Source organism: Bos taurus, chromosome 11, assembly GCF_002263795.3.
Source record: "Bos taurus isolate L1 Dominette 01449 registration number 42190680 breed Hereford chromosome 11, ARS-UCD2.0, whole genome shotgun sequence".
NCBI classification, from domain to species: domain Eukaryota; kingdom Metazoa; phylum Chordata; class Mammalia; order Artiodactyla; family Bovidae; genus Bos; species Bos taurus.
This window is the reverse complement of record NC_037338.1, coordinates 48,651,660-48,666,472: the sequence shown is the minus strand read 5'-3', so window position 1 is coordinate 48,666,472 and position 14,813 is coordinate 48,651,660. Positions and strand designations below refer to the sequence as shown.

The following is a 14,813-nucleotide window of genomic DNA, read 5'->3' as shown; positions in this document are numbered from 1 at the left end:
AGAGCTGGAATTCAATTTTTAAACATTTCTAATAGTGCCCTTATTTCCTATCCATTTAGCCTAACATATACCAGCTTTGGGAGAAGGCAATGGCACCCCACTCCAGTACTCTTGCCTGGAAAATCCCATGGACAGAGGAGCCTGGTAGGCTGCAGTCCATGGGGTCGCTAAGACTCGGACACGACTGAGTGCCTTCATTTTCACTTTTCACTTTCATGCATTGGAGGAGGAAATGGCAACCCACTCCAGTGTTCTTGCCTGGAGAATCCTGGAGACGGCGGGGCCTGGTGGGCTGCCGTCTATGGGGTCGCACAGAGTCGGACACGACTGAAGCGACTTAGCAGCAGTAGCAGCAGCAGCATACCAACTCTGGGAGGATACACTGTATCCTCAAATAAATTGAATGAAATGAGCAAAAAGAAAATGTTTCAAATGTGATGGTACTTAAATACATCAATTAAATGCTCAGTAAGAATTTATTGAGAGCCTACTATATGCCAAACACTATAATATAGACACTTGTTTTACAGCGCTGGAGGACAGCCTGGCATATAGAAGACATTCAATAAAGGTAGATCTGACCGTCCCTTTATTCATTTTTTCTAACTCCCTTTCTTGACTCCGCCCAGGTTAGTTTTCCTAAAGTCCCTCTTGTCTTGAGGTTTTTAGACCCAATGCGGCTGCCGTACGGCAGCGTTGCAAGATGGCGGCCTCCATGTTCGCCGGTGCGGTGAGAGCAGCCTCCGGTCAGTGAGAAGCGACGCCCTCGGTTTATGCCTTCATAGAAGCAGGGACTGGCGCGGGAGGGAGTGGACGTTTAACGTGGGTGGAGGTTAACAGGAAAAGAAAAAGAAAGGAGAGGTGGTCGTTATTGAGGACAGAAGCTTGTTGCGAATTTTCTCTGGAGAGGCCTGTATTCGATTTCAGCTCCAGATAGCGCCGAAATTCTTGGACCCTCGCGGACCTGGGGTTTCCCCCGGTTTCCTCTTCCGTACCGGCTCGTAGCCATTCCTCTTTCCCTAGAAAACAATCACGAAGGACGAGGGTGGGGGTAGGGGGGTTGTGACGAAGACAGAAAAGTTCCACCAAGGCCAGGATCCGTCATTCCCAACCTTTGACCTTGAGGTGTTATTTAATATCTTTGAACTTAAGAGGCTACGGCTCTAAAATAGGGCTAACAGCATCCATGGAAATTTCCTTGCGTCCTGTCTGGGACGTGGCGTATGCATGAGATTCAGGCAGTGTGCAGGGGATGTGCCTATTTGGTTCCCTCAGTCCCCGTACAAGGGGTCTTAAGAGAGACAGGAGTGAAGGATTGCCTTCACTCCGAAGACTTCTGCAAAGGTTAGAGATCATTCGGATACGGTTTTAAAGAGTCCCATGGACAGAGGAACCTGGTGGGCTATGGTTCATCCAGTTGTCGAACATTTCCATCATTCTGTGGAGTTTTATCAATATGCACACTATTATTATTATTTCTAATTTTTATTGGAATATAGTTGATTTACAATGTTGTGTTACTTTCTGCTGTATAGCAAAGTGGATCATACATACATATACATATATTTACTTCTTTTAGATTCTTTTCCTATGTAGGTCATTTCAGAGTACTGAGTAGAGTTCCCTTATTAGACCTACTGAGTAGGTCCTTATTAGTTATCTATTACATATATAGTAGTGTGTATGTATCAGTTCTAATCTCCTGGTTTATCCTTAACCACTGGTAACCATAGATTGTTTTCTTCATCTGAGACTCTTGAGTCCCTCACTAGTCTCAGTCAGAATCTGCAAGTGGAGCCCGAACTCTGTGAGTGATTCTGCTTTGCAGCCGTGGACTCTGAGTCTGGTGATTGTGTGAAAGATTGATAGAGAAGACACCTAGCCCCTCCATAATCTGCCTTCTGAGCTGCCACCACTCCTCCATGTTAGGTCCGGTCCCTGCTCCCAACAAGGATTTGTCTCAGCTTCCTCACCTTTGCATGTGCTATCCTACCTAGACACTGTGCCTCCCCCTCTTGTGGCCTGTTCATTTTTGAGACGGAAACTCAAGTACCTCTTATGTTGTCTTTATGAATCCTTTTTGTGCCACTCTGCTGTCTCTCCAAGGAGCTGTGGAGCTTTCATAGCTCTGCCATGCTGTTTCCTGCGTATGGGAGTTCTGTGTCATCACAGTGTAAGCGCTGGTGGTGGGAATTAACTTTACATATGTTTTGTCCTCTACTGTTGACCACAAAACTAGGACATATCAGACTGGATTGTGGTGGTGGTAGCATCTCTCTCTAACTTAAAAAAGGATTGACTTATACACAGATGGGTAATGTTGTAGTGTATAAGCTATATCGCAATAAGAATAAAAAGCTCCATGTGTGAGTCTGATGCTCAGGACCCATTAATTAATTATAGCACTTGGTTGCTTTGATGTTACTTTGTTTTAAATATCTGGATGTGTATTTTGTTTGTTTGTTTTGGCTGTGCCCCTTGGCTTGCAGGATCTTAGCTTCCCAATCAGGGATCGAACTCAGGCCCCAGCAATGAAAACACCAAGTCCTAAACACTGGACTGCCAGGGAATTCCCTGGATGCATGTTTTGGAGTGTCATATTAAGTATACATGCTTTTCTCTCTCTGCAGGAATTTTACGGCCCCTGAACATTTTGGCATCTTCAGCCTATCGAAACTGCACCAAGAATGCCTGTCTTAATTCTATACTGTCCTCCCGACATTTCAGTCATATTCAGACACCAGTTGTGTCCTCTGCTCCCAGACTGATCACATCTGTCAGAAACCTGACATGTGGGCAGACTGCCACAGTCCTCAATAGGTTGAGTATTATATTTTAGTAAACATGACTCTTGGACAAAAATTCTAAAATCTTCAAGCCTACCACAATATCTTAGGAGTAGGTGAGATTCTGTGCCTACCAACAGTTGATTATATAGACTTTGCTTGATAAGATTAGAGAATATGTATGTTAGTGGAGACGACTACTCAGGACCCACTTCTGATGTTCTAGATGTGGTTTTCTGGGTGGAAGCTGTCAGCCAAAGTAGAAGCTGGATAAGATGCTCAACTTAACAAGGCTTCACTGCACGTGGTGCTCATTCAGTCAGCCAAGGTTTAGTTTAAGCACTCCTGGGTGCCCAGCACCATACTCAGCAGAAACCATACAAGGATAAAAAAGTTGAAGCCCTCAAGGAAGGTTTTTTAATTTTTATTTATTTATATGACTGCATCAGGTCTTAGTTGTATCATGTGGGCTTCTCTGGTTGCAGGGTACAGGCTCTAGAGTAGGCTGGCTCAGGAGTTGCCCCACGGCATGTGGGATCTTAGTTCCCTCACCAGGGATTGAATCCACGTCCCCTGTATTGGAAGGCAGATTCTTAGCCACTGGATCATCAGAGAAGTCCCCCTCAAGGAGTTTCTAATCTAGTGGGCAGGTAGGTAAGAGATCAGGTGATTAAGCTATACCAGCATAAATTCTCAGGGATTAAGGGAGTAGATTATGGAGGGCTTGCAAGTTGATGATAGTTGCTATTCTTATGGGTAGCATCATGGATCATTTGAAGTAGTAGTGTATATTGAAAGTCATCTTTATTCCAGTGGAGCTGCTGCTTTCATTTCTACGAAGTGGATTTTATCCTTTAATGTCTTATTGCTGAGTTTAAATTTTTTAAATGTATTTTAGAATGGCCCTCTTGCTCCCGAACGTCCTGAAGCCACCAGTCAGAACTGTAACGTACTGCAGTTCGAGAAAAGGCAAGAGGAAGACTGTGAAAGCTGTCATCTATAGGTTTCTTCGACTTCATAGCGGCCTGTGGCTAAGGAGGAAGGTGGGTCTTCACGTGGTGACTTGCTTAGAAAAGGAGTGTGAGGTTAGATGGAACTGAAGCAAAATTCAGTTAGCCTGTTCCTTGGTACATCTTCCCCACATCTTAGCAGTAGCTTTTACAGTGCTGTGCTTGAGTCCCAGCTTTGTGGGCATCTCTTCATGTAAGCGAATCCATGTGAAGAAAACATGTTTTAGCATTCATATAACAAAATATTATTCACAATGGCAGAAGTCTGTACTGCAGAACAGGTTCCTCTCAAGTCTCTTACACATCTGGCTTATCTAAAGATTACTAGAATCCCTTTGAGGCTCCTAATGTGTAGTATCTTGTAGGGACGCTCTGTTTAAGCTCCAAGCATTGAAACAGTAGAGGGGACTTCAAGGACTTAGCTCCATGGTGAGGTTTGGGACTGAAGCACTTCCAGCTGACCCTGGATTAGGTTCTCAAGGTGACTTAATCTTTATGGCGGAATAGTAACCCCTCATAATCCCCGCCCCTTCTTTTTTTTAACTTTACAAGTTTTTGTCTTTCAGTGTGTATGATTGGCAGCCGTATCAGACAGAACTCTTAGTATTTAATTCTGATCAGGGACCACGGCTTCTAGAGGGGGACTCTGACAGATTACAGATTATTCCTGTTCTGTCTTCTCCCACAGCAACAGGTGGTAAAAGTGAATGTGGGCTTTTTCATTCATATCCTTAATTATTCATGGAAGCAGAATGGGTAGTAATTAGAAAGCAGCTGAAGACCCGAGTTTTCTAGGACACTGATGATAACTATTCAAATCCTAATTCCCTTTTACTATTTGGAAGTTAACAAACAATTCTTTAAAGGTCAAAATTTGTTTCCCTGTGAAAATAAAATAATTGGTAGGATGGTCTCACTATTTGAAGGGTTAAAAGGATTATCTTCTCTCTTATAAACTATCCTAAATTTGTAGACAAATAAGTTGACTGGCACTCTCAGCTCATTTCTCCATTAGAACAGTCCTGTGGTAGTTAATTTCTTACACTAGTCAGTAGAAGCTCATGTAATCCATAAGTACCTGAACTGAGTAATTCAACAGATAGTTGTGAATTTTGTGCCGTTGGAAACATTCCTTCCCCTTTGCTAGTAATTATTTCCAGGTCCACATGTTACCCAAGACAAAATGAAATGGCTGGTCTTCCTTGCCTTCCTTCCCACAATCCCTTTTATTGGGCTCTGAAACCCTCACAGTAGTATAAATGACCTGGTCAAGCTCCCCAATCATAATACCTAGTCCCTGCTCAAGACCCCCAAAGTATTCCATATACAGAACAGCCTGCTTCATCAAAATCTGATTTTAAGAAGAAAACAAAAAAATCCAGATGGGTTAATCTACACTAATGTATAAAAACATTAGTATAAACATTTGTATAAATGTTTATATAATATAAATTATTTTAAATAGTATAAATATATATATATATATACTTACATGTATAATGTAAATATAAAAATATTTGTATAAAAACAAATTATTTTCTGCAGCACAGTTTCATCCAGGTGTTCCTAATTTTTAGTCTTTATTCCATTTCTGACCCTAGAGACTGTCTAAGAAGTCTCAAGCACTTTCTCAGTGGCCACAGAATAATCTTTGAAGGAGATAATTCTGTTGGTGACGGGCAGGACAGTAAGCTAGCTAGGTAGTTAGCTATCAGATCCACAGGGACCCAGTTTGGCTTGCAAACTAGAAAACCTGTTAAACAGATATAGGGATTTTGCTTTGAATCTTTCAACTTAAAATTGTAAGTAATGAGAAGTAACCATTTAATCTCTGGCATTGTAAAGTCAGAACTCTGAAATAACCCTTCCTTCTTTCTAAGCATCACTGTACTCTAGAAGTTGCTAACCACCAATGACACTAAGGCATGTGAAACCCATGGCACCTTTCCGTCAAAGAGTTGTGGTTTTGTTCACTTAGCATGCTGCCCTAAAGGAGCCCTTGGCTCTTTCCAATGGCTCAGGTTCTAGTCTCACCTTCCCTGTAAATTACTGTATGGTTTTAACCAAGCATTAACCTGGATGGCACCTAAGGTCTCTTCTACTTTAAATAGACTATGATTAGGACTTTCTTGGAGGTCCAGTGGTTAGAACTTCATGTTTTCACTGCCAAGAGCCCAGATTCAATCCCTGGTCAGGGAATTCTACAAGCCACAAGGCCAAAAAAAAAAGAAAGAAGAAAATAAATAAGCTGTGATTATAGTTTTTATATTCAATCTCATTATCTGTTTCTTCAGAAATTCTTCAAAATTAATAATGTATGGATGATATATAGGCAGTTCTGGATTAAACATACGGAGTAACTATTCCTTCAGCACTCTTCCTAATAGTTTTCCTGTAGTCATTATTCCTCAAAAGAGTACTTATTACAGAAACTGCTCCCCAGTGTGTGAAAAGGATAAATGACACAGTATACTTGAGAACTCTGCTTCTCAGCCCTTGTAATACTTAGCTCCCATAAATGAACATAAGTGTTACCAGTTAGCTAGTACTCCATTATCCTTGACATTTGGAAGAGAGTAGTATAGCGGCTAAGAACTCTAAATAGTTCTGGGACCTCAGTCTGCTACTTAACTGCTCTAATTGTTTCTCTTTTATATGTAAAATCAGAATAATAGTACATTACTGTTGAAGAGATAGTAAGGTGACGCATATAAAGTTAGCTATTAAAATTGTGTATCATTACCCTGTACTTCACAAGCCACAATTTATTTAGCTTTCTTTTCTGTGACTTTAAATAATCTTTTTAAAACCATTAAGTTATTAATACTTGTTTCAAACTATGCATGCTTTCTCTGCCTACCCCCATTGAGAATCATATTTTTCTGAAAAAACATACCAGCCCCTATGAAAGTTTAGTCTCTGTTCCCAGTTGGCCTATAAACCATAAGTAGTGAAGATAATCTGTTTTTTTCTATATAATATAATGTTGTAAATGTCTTTGTGATATTATCTAACAGGCTGGTTATAAGAAAAAATTATGGAAAAAGACGGTTGCAAGAAAAAGACGCCTGAGGGAATTTGTCTTCTGCAATAAGACCCAGAGTAAGCTCTTAGATAAAATGACAACGTCTTTCTGGAAGAGGCGAAACTGGTATGCTGATGATCCTTATCAGATGTATCATGATCGAACAAACTTGAAAGTATAGATCAGAAGATCCATGATTTCTCAGTTATTAACTGTATATCTGTGTGTGTATGGTGTCTTTGCAAAGATGAAGTGGTATAAGACATGATGTAAATTGTACCAACTGATACTTGGAACATGGGGTACCAACATTAAACTTAACAATGTTTTAAAACTTAATGGATTAAACATTCCCAGATTTGTTTGGGGAAATATAAATTTTAAATTATTGATTAATTTTAACAAATGGCAGTGACTTAACTAGTTTTTCCAATTAGGCTTATTTAGTTGCAAGGCATCTCCAGTTGGGACAGACATGAAAAGACTGTAAAGCTAACAAGTTAGTTCAAGCAGTGTGACTTTATTTTAAGGACATGTGCCAGAAATACAGGAGTACCTCACACCACCCAGAACTAACCCCCAGGCCTCAGGGAGAGTAGAAATTATAGGGTGATCCTGGATCCAAGGCACCTCCAGGGGCCTCAGCAGCAGAAACGGTGGCTCTTTAGGCTTGGGTGGTCTGCCATGCACGTGACTAAGTTCTTTTTACATCACTGGCTCCATTCTCTCTCCAACTCCTCTGATTCACAGCTGTTGTTTATTCTTAGTGTCTGCTGCCTCATAATAAAGCTAGCTTGCACCCTTTGAGGTTCTTTTCTACATCATGACCCTCAGCTCCAGTTTCCCGTCTCTAATTACCAAGAGACTCTAATAGGACCATTTTGTCTTTTTATATCAGGTTTCATCATGGGTCACTGACCAATCAATGTAAGAACTGACTTTTCTTAGGTCAGGAGCCCACCCTGGCTCATTTGATTATGCTCGAGGTTCACGTAGAGCCAAAGATAGTTATGTGAGCAGTTTCCCTCAGGGGTGAGCCTGGGGTGATAACACACACCTAGTATACCAGGTAAACAGTTATCACTGAGTTTACTGGAACAGGATTTTTTATTGAGAGAAGAGATGAACTAGCCTTTCAATATGCCCATTCATGAAATAAAGAGGCTATATAAGTGGAGACAAAAACTTCTTAACCAAGAGTTAAAAGATACTATATTTCATAAAAGTTAATTTATCCCCTTGAGGTTTCACATTTTCAACTGTGAGGGTAAATGTTTTCCAGAATTTGCCACATTGTAGAATGTAAAGGGGAAAAGGTAATTTCAATCATTTTTAGAAACGATTCATGATGCATTGTTCCCTTGAAGAGGGCCAGGTAAGCAGCACTGAGGAAAATTCTGTTTTTCAGGAATGGTTATAGTCTAGGGCAGTGGTTCTCAGCTCTCCCATCAGAATCATCTGGAAAGCACTTTGAAACAGCAGAGCATTTTGCCTGGCTGAAAATCATTATTAAATACAATTATGCTTCAGTTACTGCTTCAGGTCCTTTAATAGTTGATGATGATAAGATATAGTTCAAATAAATTAAAATATAACCAAATTGACATTCTGTGGCATTTCAGACTAGGGTTATTAGAGGAGTTCCTTGAAACTAGTGTGTTCATTAAAAGGAAAAAGGGCGACAACAGAGTGTTTTAAAACTGCAAGGCCAAATGTGTGTCAGGTTCCCCTGGTGGCTCAGCAGTGAAGAATCCACCTACAATGCAGGACACCACCCTGTAATGCAAGGGACACGGGTTCAATCCCTGGGTCAGGAAGATCCTCTGGAGAAGGAAATGGCAACCCACTGCAGCATTCCTGCCTGGAGAATTCCATGGACAGAGCAGCCTGGTGGGCTACAGTCCTCGGGATCTCAAGAGTCGGTTACGACTTAGCGACTCAACCACCACCACCACCACCAAGTGTGTGTCTCTTTATGGGACCAATTGAAAAAAGAACAGACATTTGATTTGAGATGAGAATCTCAAGATCCTGAAGCATGGGATGGCTTTCTGTTCTGATGAGTTTTCATTTCCTCCTGCTTCCCGTCCCTCACAAGGGCTCCCCATCATTTCTCACTGGCCTGGCTCCTTACCTCTTCTGCTCACCCCTGGAAGCAGGATACAGCTGGTGCCCTACAGAGCCTTTCACATGCCTTCGTGACTTCTTAGTGCAGTGTAGACAACCAGGTCTTGGGGACTCAGAGCACCTTGGTTCCCCTCTAGGCCAGTGACAGGAGAGGTAGAGATGAGGACGTGCCCCGCAGCCAGAGATGGACTGAAGTGGAAGGGCTAACCAGATTTAGAAAAAGGAATTTTCATATATATAATTTTTGTTTTGTGGGTAGCAGGGCTTATCAGACACTAATTTTGTAGTTTGACAACAAAATATCTTATGAAAGGTCTAAGTGACATTCAAGTATATGTAAAAGTGTAATTTATTAAGCACCTACTGTGTCCCAACATGTAGCCACAAAACAGCTAACCCTCCTATCACCCTTCCAAGAAAGAGGGTGACACTGTCCATCCCTAGTTTAGATGTGCAGAAACTGAAGTTCACAGAAGGGAAATACATTACCCAAGGTACAGCAAGTGAGTCCCAGAACCCAGGTTGTCTCCTTGGAACCTTGTGTATTTCCAAGTCTTCCAACAACATGAAAGTCCACACTGAAATCCACAAGTGACTGAAATCTAGCACCATAAATACTAAACACTTCCTCATGACACTGAACCAAGTCAGCTTTTAAATTAGATAACTTTGCTTTTCTGTTATCTTAACCTGGTTAATCACATTTCCATTGACCATGGACTTGGCTCAGTAAATGAATGAATGAGTGAATTTTCAGCCTGCCTTTGATCTCTTCTGTCCATCTCGGAGTCATCTTCTTTACCTGCTGAGCCTATGCTTTACAGTCCTTGTGTCAAACGTTTAGGACTACAAAATCAAAGAAAAAGCGTGTTTCATTGTGATGTTTCTGAGTTTCTAAGTCTTTGTGACCACCCAGTTAAGCATACAGGTACCCGTTTCTGTCTTAAGGTGAGGGCTGTAGTGGCATTGAGGGCCCCCATACCAGCCGGTGCATCTCCGTGTGCAACGCCCTCTTCTGACCTGCACACGTTCTCCCGCATTTGCAGATAAGAAAGCAGGTTCCAAGAAGGAACGCAGCAGACCAAAGGTCTGTCTGCACAATTGAAACTGCCTTCCAGCCGAACTGCTCTGCTTTCACAGCTACCTAGTTTCCACTGGTGACCTTTAAAAATGTAAAACAAACATAGTGCCAGATGAATGTTTATGTGATCAACTGGTTTCAAAGCACTGATAGCATTTAGTATTTTCTCTCTGCAACAATTCTGTGCAGTAGGCACAGAGCCCAGACACCAGGCCCATTAGTGACTGCACACTCAGCTATTAATCCTTGCTCATGAATACATTTTTTTTTTAAAGATATTTGTTTATTTTATTTGTTGGCTGTGGTGAGCCATCATGGCTGCACGCAGGCTTTCTCTGTTGCGGCCAGCATTCTCTAGTTTCAGTACACAGACTGCTCAATGCGGTGCTTTTTCTTGTTGGAGAGCATGGGCTCAGTGGTTGTGGTGCACAGGTTTGGCTGCTCCACGGCATGTGGGATCTTCCTGGACCAGGGATCAAACCAGTGTCCCTTGCGTTGCAAGGCAGACTCTTAGCCACTGGATCACCAGGGAAGCCCAAATACATTTTTTTAAAAGGATTTTCTCTTTCTTCATAAGCCCAACATTTACAAAGATGTCTTTTAAAAGAAACATGTTAAGACTTTATTCAAGATATAGATCAGGCATTATAACAAAACAGAACTTCAACCTTTGGAATACTGTAATTTTACATCCCTTTGATGCACAGTCCAGTATACTATTTGATTACAGATCGTCCTATAGGATTACAGAGATAAACTAAGGGGGAGTGTGCACAGTCACCATCCAGAGCGCCAGCCCTCTGGTGCCTGCCGTTCACGAATGAAGCACTTCTTTTACCGTTTCCAGTGCTGTGCAAGATGAACAACTAGGAAGGTACTCAATGGCGGTCGTGGTTGACAAGCACTGTTATCACAGACACACGGACAGTTTACTACAGAGAACACACAGTTCAGAGGCCAGCAAAGTGAGCAAGCTATTCACACAAAGCCAGGAGGGATTATGCCTAACTCTCCAGTTTGTAAGTACAACACCCTCTCTCGTCTCCTCAGAAACAGAACAGGTGCTCAAAAGCAAAGAAAAAGTTACTACGTGAAAGGTACAGACTTTCCATTAGCATTTTGTAAACAGCCCGTGTCTGTAAAACAGCAAATTAAAAACATTCAGCTTTACCGTCTCGACAGAACTCCACACCACTATGTGTACACTTGGAGGCATTCACATTTTTACGTCAGTCCACACAAATATACAGCTTGTTGGATAAGGAAACACGTTTTGCCAGAAATATGACAGCTGCTCTCAGTTGTACAGTGTTTTTAAGAAAGAAACCAACTCCCTAAGCAACACCTGAAGGAAAAATAGTTACATTAAGACAGCAGTTTGGGTACCTTTCTATTTTTTTAAATCTTAAATGAGAAGTAATACAGCTTGTCTGAGAGTAGACTGCTTCAAAGTAATTTTTGGCATTGTTGAGTGCAAACTTGAGAGCCCATACTTGTTAAAACTCTCCACTGTAAAATGGTGAAAATATAGCTTGTTCACGATAGGATTTTAATCTCTGCTGCTAAAGGCATTTATTATTTTGGCCAGGAAAAAAAAAGTTGCTAAAAAGCTGCTTAATAAGCTTTTTTTTTTTTTTTTGCATTTGTTTCTGATAATTCTGGGTACTCCCAATAACAGGTAAATACATTTTAAAGCCTATATTTTTCCTCTTTCTGAAACTACTCTGTGAGCTTGAAGAAAACCGGTTTTCTGTCTTCACTAACAGATCTAGCTATTGGTGGGTATGGGGCACAAACATTAAACAGACAGCCTCTGTTTGCCCTCCTGAACCCCACATTTGCTTTTAGGTTTATTTTCCTAAATCCTCTTGTAAATTACCAAGTCACCTTCAGAGGCATAATGAGGAAAAGGGATTTAAATTTGCAATCTGGTAACAACTTCAAGTAAAACCCTTTCCGATGTGGCTAAGATCCAGCCAATATGTCATCAGCAAAGACTGATGTAGGTTTGTGTAGCTCAGTCATGCTACTGTCTCTAACTGGGCCTGTTTATAGCTGACTGACAGTAGGTTCTATGTACGTGACACTAATTCTCTAGTGTTCAGGGCCTATCTATGAACAAACACAATCCAAGTATAATAAGTAACTGGGTTGTGACCACTGCATGCATCACACTGAAAGGAAACATCAATCCTAAGCACAAGTAGACGAGTCCTACATTTAGGCTCGGCGCTTCCAGTGGGGAGTAGCCGCCACTGACCAAGATGCTATTTCAACCAGATTCTTCTTTTCAGATAAAATTCTCAATTAGGGAGTCGCCTCAGATGGTGCTTTGTTCTCTTCCTAAAGACATGGGCCTGTATGAAATACAAGTGCCCATGAACATGCCACTTCTCTCTTGCTCACACTCCACACAAGCCAGGAAGCAAACAGAGGGCATGAGCCACCGCTGCCCGTGGAGCCGAGCAGCAGGTCACGTTAATGAAGATGCAACCTCTATAACCTTCTAGAACCCAGGGTTGGGATCATTACCTAGATGGCTCAGATATACTTCACGGAGCATCTGAAACAAAGCATGGTTCTAGGGTTGGTTTTGTTTGGGTGGATTGGTTCGTTTTTGCCAGTCACAGCACAGGGTACTATAAAGGAGAAATAAACACTCAATGATTCGTCACAACAATCCCAGGAGTTTACATCCAAAGGTGAGCCAACCTGCCTAGGCAATGAGAAGTCCTCACCCTGGAAGGACTCAGAAGCTCCTAATCCTGTGTCTATGGGGAAGACAAGCTTCCTGTGACTTCCCTTATTCTAGGCTGTTCCCCTGACCTCATTATACCCACCTCTGGTACTGAAATATCATATCTCCATTCTAAACTTCTCTGGTATACTGACTGAAGATTACAGACCATCACCCTACAGGAAAAATGGATGTCCTTGAGGTGTGTTTGGAAGCTTCGTAAGCACATCTGAGACACCCTCCAGAATTAAAATAATCTTTTACGCTTCTGTTTTTGCTGTTTGCTTATACATCAGAACCTCTGGCAGCCTTTGCCAAGTCCACGCTATCAAGCCAAAAGCCATAAATATGTACATCATAGTCCGAAGTATTAGTATCAAGAACAAAAAAAAAGTTTTTAAAAAATTGCTTTGTTTGCATATATAGGACTAAAAACAAAGTATGCAACAAATAAGTTACAAATGTACATCTCAGCAGCTCAGTGGGGGGATTCTCTTCTGTTTCTACAACACTGCTGTCTATGCCAATCCAAGGGTGGGAAATGACTAACCTCAGAAGACCTAAGGTCACACCCCCAACACACTACCTTTCCCTTATCCTCTCCCCAACAAAATAAAAGGAAAGGGGGGCTCTTAGAGGGGAGAGAGGAAAGGCCACGTCCGAGGCTGTGCACAGAGCACACCAGCTTGCGGGTTTCTATGTGATTAGTGAATAAATAGCTCTTTAAGGCAGAGAAGAAACATTCTGTGGATCCGGTGCTGTTGGCTCATCTCACTCACGTGGTTTCAGTGGCCGAGGATGAGGTACTTTTCTTCCTGAAGCGAGATCGAAGGATTCTAGGCGGTGCCTGGCAGAGAAAACAGAAACAGGACTGACCCCTCGGTTTGGTATAAACATCAACGCTTTTGAGGACAGTACCTGGATGAGTTTGTGTTGGGACTTCAGCTCTTCCAGTCAAATGTCCATGTGTGTGAGCAGGCTGGTATGGCTGGGGACCCCCTTGGGGTTTCCACCACAGCAATCAGAGCAGCCTCCCAAGCATCCCCATAGAGCTGAGCCAGTGGAGGAGCCCAGTGCCCCCGTCTTCATGCTCTCCTAAGTCCCTGCACCTCCCAAGTGCACAGTTGCATGGAAGAATGACACAACTTGTTTCTGCCTTGGGAGCGAAATGATCTTAACAAATGACTCAGCAGAGAGAAAGGCCTCCCATCGCTTCCCTGGTCTTTGTTATTTCCTTTGGGAACTGGCCTCGCGTTTCTTGGTACATGCTTAAAATTTCCATCACTGAATTTCCAGTCCTCCTCCCAGATGTGAAATCCTTTCATGCAGAAGCAAACCACACAACACAGGAAACACTGGCTTTATGCATGAGGAGTTCTACCTCATCTCCCCTACCAATGACTATCAAGGGACCCTCTCCTCCCATGGGACACAGATCACAGGGGCCACTACTGTCATGATTAAAGAAAAGGGAAATTCTTTCTCCTGGCATAGCGAACTCAAGGGGGTTCACCACTGGCCCCGACCTACCCTCAACCCCCATCTGTCCACTTCTCTGTACTCAGCTGCATTTTCTACACTATCCTTTCACATCTCCATCCCTTCTGACCAGAGGCCTTTCCTCCCTGCTCTGGTTATTTCCAGTCCTCTTAGCAACAAGCTCCAGAGTCACTCCTGAGCCCCACCGCCATAGCCCAGTCACTGCCAGGATCAACTCCTTGGTTCTCATGCTGTTTAGCAGATGGCACGGGGGAGCGTGCTGCTCTGCGCACAGTCTTCCTCGGCCACACTGTGCCTTCCTGGGGGCAGGAAATGCACCACCCTCTCCCAGCAAGGAGCTCCATGCCCAGCGGGCACACAGAAGGGAGGCAGGAGGGAAACAAGCACCAACAGAAGGCTCTGGCCTTCCATATACTGAGTCCTCCCACCACACCGATATGACGGAAATGTTTACCAGCCACCTCTGGACAGGATGAGAGAAGAATCAGCGACCTGCCTCAGGCAGTTTAACCATAAACAGTAAAGCAACATGGGTGGTTTTATAAAA

General features: G+C 42.5%; 2 protein-coding genes across 11 annotated transcripts in view; one reads left to right on the top strand and one right to left on the bottom strand.

Moving 5' to 3' along the window:
- The first annotated feature begins 682 nt into the window (after positions 1-682).
- MRPL35 (mitochondrial ribosomal protein L35) lies at positions 683-7,164 on the top strand. 3 transcript variants are annotated; one of them, NM_001192391.1, is made up of 4 exons: positions 683-746; positions 2,631-2,820; positions 3,685-3,829; positions 6,814-7,164. In NM_001192391.1, exons 1-4 carry the CDS (start codon positions 704-706, stop codon positions 7,000-7,002), a joined length of 567 nt encoding a protein of 188 aa, NP_001179320.1. In that variant the 5' UTR covers positions 683-703; the 3' UTR covers positions 7,003-7,164. The 3 variants fall into 3 exon arrangements, with proteins under 3 accessions (NP_001179320.1, XP_024854828.1, XP_005212851.1); XM_024999060.2 differs by lacking the exon at positions 683-746 and adding an exon at positions 916-1,344 and having other exon boundaries at positions 6,814-7,160; XM_005212794.5 differs by lacking the exon at positions 683-746 and adding an exon at positions 1,827-1,929 and having other exon boundaries at positions 6,814-7,160.
- Positions 7,165-10,627: 3,463 nt separating this feature from the next.
- Positions 10,628-14,813, bottom strand: part of REEP1 (receptor accessory protein 1) — a 136,887-nt gene continuing 132,701 nt past the window's right edge. For 7 of the 8 annotated variants that reach the window (XM_059891517.1, XM_059891519.1, XM_059891518.1 and 4 more), the window contains one exon: positions 10,628-13,613. In XM_059891517.1, the coding sequence (XP_059747500.1) occupies positions 13,538-13,613 (76 nt within the window). In that variant the 3' untranslated portion in view covers positions 10,628-13,537. 8 annotated transcript variants of the gene reach the window in all.

What these genes read in the sequence shown, in the direction of transcription:
- MRPL35 (XM_024999060.2), top strand. Translation starts at nt 1,224, where the DNA reads ATGCATGAGATTCAGGCAGTGTGCAGGGGATGTGCCTATTTGGTTCCC. An exon ending in CTCCGAAGACTTCTGCAAAG is followed by an intron (nt 1,345 to 2,630) that starts GTTAGAGATCAT and finishes CTCTCTCTGCAG; the next exon opens with GAATTTTACGGCCCCTGAAC. An exon ending in GCCTGTGGCTAAGGAGGAAG is followed by an intron (nt 3,830 to 6,813) that starts GTGGGTCTTCAC and finishes ATTATCTAACAG; the next exon opens with GCTGGTTATAAGAAAAAATT.